Source organism: Eumetopias jubatus, unplaced genomic scaffold (genome assembly GCF_037043125.1).
Source record: "Eumetopias jubatus isolate StellerSeaLion01/CBP00866 unplaced genomic scaffold, mEumJub1_p1.0 scaffold_16, whole genome shotgun sequence".
NCBI lineage: Eukaryota > Metazoa > Chordata > Mammalia > Carnivora > Otariidae > Eumetopias > Eumetopias jubatus.
The window spans coordinates 14,951,983-14,957,982 of NW_028274822.1; the positions used below are offsets into that span (position 1 = coordinate 14,951,983).

General features: G+C 44.1%; 1 protein-coding gene across 1 annotated transcript in view; it reads right to left on the reverse strand.

The window, feature by feature from the left end:
- CDH20 (cadherin 20) overlaps nt 1–5,018 on the reverse strand; it is a 48,132-nt gene extending 43,114 nt beyond the window's left edge. The window contains exon 1 of the mRNA XM_028102944.2: nt 4,773–5,018. Within this exon, the coding sequence (XP_027958745.1) occupies nt 4,773–5,018 (246 nt within the window). The remainder of the gene's footprint in view (nt 1–4,772) is intronic.
- Nucleotides 5,019–6,000: the final 982 nt, after the last annotated feature.

Genomic DNA, 6,000 nt, shown 5'->3' on the forward strand with positions numbered 1-6,000 from the left:
TGTTGGCTAGGTATTAGGAACAAGTCCCTTCTCCCTCCTCCTGCCTCTGGTTCTCTCTTTGGTACATTCTGCTGCCTGAACCCAGTGGGGAGCTGGTCGGAAAAGGAGAAACTGTGGCTCGCAGAGTCCCAGCCCTAACTGATCACTACGGGGAGTATGGGAAGGTGAATACAAAGCTGAGAGACTCTAGCTTAATAACCAGCATGGTAATGTGCATTTAATATTAGGGTTTACCAGCCGTAGAATACACATTTGGTTACGACAATTGCAAATGCGAGGCATTGATAACTTTCCCTGAAGTCACTCAGCAAACTGGCAGTGTAATAAAAATGTATTTTATAATTTATCCATATTTAATTCAGCTAATGCTGACTGAGTACCAGCTCTTCAGAGGAAGGTAAGGAGCTTCTGGAATGGAGCTGGCAGCACATGGTTATGTACATCTTGGGAAAACATTCTTCCTCCCCAAATCTAAACAGAATAAGATAGGTGGATATCCTGCCTATCCTACTAATGCTTTAGTTTATAAGATCTTCAGCTAAAGGAGTAGTGAAAGATGGAAAGTCCAGGTAGTTTATGAAAAATCTTAGTTGATTTAATATTTTAAAAACAAGGGTGATTTTACTCTTTTTATCATCTTTCATAGTGCCTTGTACAACTCCGGGAGCACGGTAGTCCTTATACTTTGTGGTTAGGCAGCTTCCGTGTAGCTGTTAACCTCAGCATGCCTTGGAACCACTGCCTCGTGCCCAAGCACAAGCTCTCTGCATCCCACTCTTTGCGTATGTCAATATAATCTAGCTTTAACTCGACACTGCCTTCTCCCTGGAAAGCCCAGTGTGGATTTTATAAGGCCATACCAATTACAGCTGATAATTGTTGCCATACTCCCCTGAAATAAGCAAATACTCAGGCAGGCTCTCTAAAAAGACACCTTCCAGAGCTCAAGGTGACAAGCTAAATGCCCCTGGGAGAGAGGGAATGAAAGGTGGATGAATTCTCTTTCAAAACAAAGTAAGGGGGGGGGGCAGTGCCTGGGTAAGTGAATATATAACGTGGAGTAACACCCCACTTCACTGGCTGCTCAGCGTTGGCTGGATGAGATGGCTGTCGAGATGCTCAGGGTGTTCTGTGTCCTGGGTTGGGGTGGTTAGGAAAGGGTGGGCACTAATCATGAGTACTAGAGAGAGGGTGCTAGACAGCTAAGTTCCCAATGTTGGGAAGCAGTTGGGCTTGGTTGGATTCCTGGTGCCCTAACACCATTGACTCTTCACTGTATTTTTCAGGGCTAAGTCTCAGGGCAGTGAAAAGGGAAGCCTGTGGCTGCAGTGTCAGATTTTCTGTTACCTTCTTTGTAACTTGGGGCAATAAGCGTCACCTCTCTGAGCCGTGTTCCACAGGCCAATTATCTAAAAGTGGTGAATCACACTTACCTCACAGCACTGTTGTGTTGATGGAATGATCTGCGCTTTGTGACTGTGACTGACACATAGTCCTCTGGTAGCCCAGTACAACGTTAGATACCTTCGCCTTTCTGTAGGGTCGTATGTCCAGCCCTGTGCTGGGTACTCGGTGTTGGGGAAGCGTAGGGAAGGCTAAGGATGGAATCTCAGCTTCTACCCTTGGGAGAAGTGAAGAGGGCTCTAGACTGTACAAGTACACAAAGCCATTACTGAATACAAATAAATGTATTTTCTTAAACTTATTTTAGCAGTAGCCATGTATGTCTAGTTGGAAGAAATATTTTACAAATAATGAGTAGCTAGAAGTCTTTGGAACTCTGAGTAGATAGAAGATGTGTTCATGATGGAAATGGCTTTTAAGCTAAGGCCCTGAGCAACTGGAATGTGATTGAACAGAGAGGCGGTGACAGTGTGTCCTGGGCAGGGCAGGAGCACGAGTACATGTCTGTGGTAGGGACAAACGTGGTATGTGTATCAGGGCCAGTAAGGACACCAGCATGACTGGGATCAGGACTAGATTTGTGAAATCGTAGGGGAGGGCTAGATAAGGGAGGAAGACTCATTTTCTGCAAGTCCTTGAACGGAGCTAAGAGCTCTGATAAGCATTGGAGCTACAATGCTTTCCTAATCAGAGCAGTGACATGATGGAAAGGTTGCTTCAAGGAGATGAATGTCCTGAGTCCTAGGGGAGGACTGGGGAAGATTCTCTACGGGGAGACGGGCAGTGGCTGCTTAGTTAATCTAATCATGAAGAGCAGAGGGACCACAGTAATGACAGAGCCTGGAGAAGATGAGGTGAATCTGAGAGAAATTGGCAAGGAGCTATTGACAGGATGTGGTGACTGGTTGTACATGAGGGAGGGAGAGAAGGAAAGGAAGAAGTCAAAGAGAAGTCACAGATTTTGAGGCTAGGAGATTTGGCGGCTGCATTAGGTTATACACATTACTGAGCTGCTGAGTTATGTAGCAAAATCCCGAACTACCACTATTACCACTACCACACTTACAGAGTAATGATCATTAGGGTCTTACTCTGGACCACGTCCTGTGCTAAGCACTTTACATGTGTTAGCTTATTTAATCCTTATGACACCAGGAAGTATTAAATATCTTTTTTAAAGCACCTTCTATGTGACAGGTACTGTGTTAGGCCTTGGGGATAAAATGGGAGCTTATAGTCAGTCTAGTCCAAGGCTTCAGACAGTACTCATGTAAACAAACAAATGAGTCAGATATTGTAGGGTGTGATGAGAGCTCTGAAAAAAATAATGGCCCTGAGAGAGTCTAACAGAGGGGCCTACCTTAGGAAATGGTCAAGGAAGACGTAGATTCAAAATGAGCCCTAAAGAGTGAGGAGAAGCCAACCACGAAAGAAGCCAGAGGAAGAATATTTTATTTTGGGGGAAAAATCAGGCAAAGCTTGGCAAGTTGGAGGAAATGCCAGAAGGCTATGTCCCTGGAACACGAGAGGAAGGGAAAGAAAGGGTGTCTTGCGATGTGGTGGGAAGACGGGAGGCAGGCTGGGTCAGAGAGGAGTGGCGTGGGGGGCTGTGGGGATTAGTCTGGGTGATTCAAAGTACAGTGGGAGGACATGGAAGGGTGTAAGCAGAGTGCCATGGTCTGACGCTCATGTGTGGAGAATGGATGGGAAGAGAGTGTGGGTAGAAGTGTGGAAACTGGTTGGGAGTTCAGGTGTTTGCCCAGGTGAGAGATATCAGTGGAAGTGGAGGCGGGAGAAATGAAGGATTTGGGATGTATTTTGGCAAAGGACTGACAATTTGCAGGTGGAGAGAATGTGGGGGCAAGAGAAAGGGAAGAATGACCACCTTGTATCTGGTTTTAGAAAGTGAGTGATGGCAGTGCTAATAACATAGGGAAGACTGGGGGCAGACCTGGTTTGGGAGAAAAACCGAGAATTCCTTACCAGATATGCTACATTTGGGAGGGCTTTGAGTCATAAATGTGGAGCTGTCACATATGCGATAGGGTTTATGAGTCTGAAGTCCAGACGAGTGGCCTGAGCCAGAGATGGAGGCTTTGATTTAGAGGTGGTGTTTAAAACCATGGGGATGGCAAATCCATCCAGAGAATGAATGTGGCCTGAGGCAAAGAGACAAGCTGGACCTCTAATGGATGGGGTCATGTGGGCCAGCAAAGAGGCTGAGAAGGAAGGAGGGAAAAACGGACTGTGAAGGTCATGAGGCAGAGAGAAGACAGTGAGTCAAGAAGGAGGGACTGGTCAGCAGGGTCTGAGGTGGTCGGTTCCATAAAATGAAACATCAGGTTTGGTAGTAGGGAGGTCCTTGGGAGCACTGAAAACATGACTTTAATGCAGGGGACAGAAGTCAGATCTGAATTCAGAAGTGGGTAGGAGTTGAGGAAAGAGCTTATGCAGACAACTCTTTGAGAAGTTGTAGTTCTCTCGTTATCCCCGTTTGATGTGTGAAGAAACAAGGCTAACGGGGCTTCATTGTCCTGTTCAGAGTCGTTCTGGAAGCAATTGGCAAAGCTGGGTTTTGAACCCATATGTGTTTGACTCTGAAACCCACATTCTTAGCCTCTGTGCTAAACAAGCGTTTAAGTTATCATTTGAATGAATTATTTATTTTCTAATTAGGTCCTTGTTTCCCATTTTCTTTCACTTGGTTGCTTTCACAAAATGGTCTCTGATTAACATCCAAATAAAGTAAACACCGGAGAAAGCCTGGATTAAAAATGAAATGATGATAGATAAATCAAGGGAATTCGAGTGTAAAGTTTATAAATATATTCATTGATTGTCTCAAACTATTCTAAAGCACATGCTAGGATCTTCTGAAATGAAGAATGTTTTATTCTTTTTTTTTTCCCCATTAAATTTAGGCCCCAGGCAATACCTGTGGAAATGCTTTGCGGGGGGGGGGGGGGGGGGAACCCGAACAGAACAAAGGGGAAAACCCCTCTACTTTCCCCTTTGCATTTTCTGGTTTCTTTCTTCCCCATTCTGTTATTCCCCAAAGCTGTTGCCGCTGCCTCTTTTGGGACTCTAATGGGTCTTGCAGGGTCCCACGCTTTTCCTCTAAAATCTAATACCTTGTTTTCTCCCACTTTAGAACAGAGGCTTGAACAAGGGGAGAAATCTTTCCTTTTCTGACTGGTATCTGACAAAGCCAAAATTAGATTTCAACTAGCTGTTAAGTAACATACCACTAGTTAAAATTGTTCTCAGGACTCCCAAAACAGGTTAGGCGACCTCTCTTCTTCAGTTCATATTTGTACTCCCTTTCAATATTTGATACCCTGGTAATTTGTCTGTGTGGCCATTCTTACCTTGCCAACATACAAAGGGTCAGTTCCAGTATACTCTTCCAGAACAAAAAACTGGTTCCAAACCCAGCTCCTCTTTGTCCGCGAGTGTGACTGTGGCTTGTCTGACAGGAGCGCTTCTAATTTGCCTGGTGGTGTTGGTGTGCCCGAGAGAACAGTGGTCGTAAGGTCCATCAGTCCCCAGAAGTACAAGGACATGCCAAGTCCCAGCCAGCTCTTTGCATTGCTCATTCTACCCGAAGTCCACATGGGATTGCCAGGTTTTCAGAAAGTAAAGTACAGGATGGTAAAGCCACTGGAACTTGAGTATTTTCCAATGCAGTAAAAAAATACCAGTGCAGTTTACCGGACACTTAGGCTTCTCAAAGGAGATCTCGATTCAAGTCAGTCTGCTTGAAGTTGACTTCCTGTCAAGTTAAGGAGAACATACTGTGACGATGTCAGATCCTCTCCTGTGGGCTTATAGCAAGTTCTCAAGAAATGTCAGTAAATATTCAGTTCTCTACTCAACGAATTAAAGAGTCATAACATGTTATTGCTTTAAAAATGTTTGAGTAACAAATAATATTTTAATAAAAAGAAGACAACCTGTCTTGCTATAATCAATCCCAAGCCTTTGGATATGGAGTTCAGTGGGAATAAAACTGGTGAATAAATTTCTTCTCATTGGTAACATGACTGGAGGGTTATGCTGTATTATTGATTGGCTTGGATTAATAGTGTGCTCTTTGAAATATGTATGATCAGACAGCCTCCTAAACTTTTAAAAACAGCATTCATTTCCAAAATTTACAGCTAATAACTAATATTTTCATTAGCCCAACCGCTTTTCTTGGCTCATTAAAAAGCCAAAAGCAAATCCAGCTATCTTTTTTTGTCACCCACAATTATCTTATGTCTACCCCATGTTATTGATAATGTTAGGGATCTCGGGCTTCATTTATAAGCAGCCACAGATCACTTCTGACTTTAATCATTCTCTGAGCTCCTGGTGGAATTTGAGTTTCACACTCTACTGCTTTGGCTCTGAAGCACTGAGAGGGGCTGCTACCGTGACCTTTCTAGGGTTTGAATGGTCAGTTAATCATTATATCACTCACAACAGACTTTAAAGTGCTCTTAGTCACATGCTACTCTGGGCATGTTAAGAGAGGCTAGCCAACACATTTTTTTCCCTCCCGATCTGAAAGACTCATTTAGACAAAGGGATGTTGACTTCTACCCTAGGGAC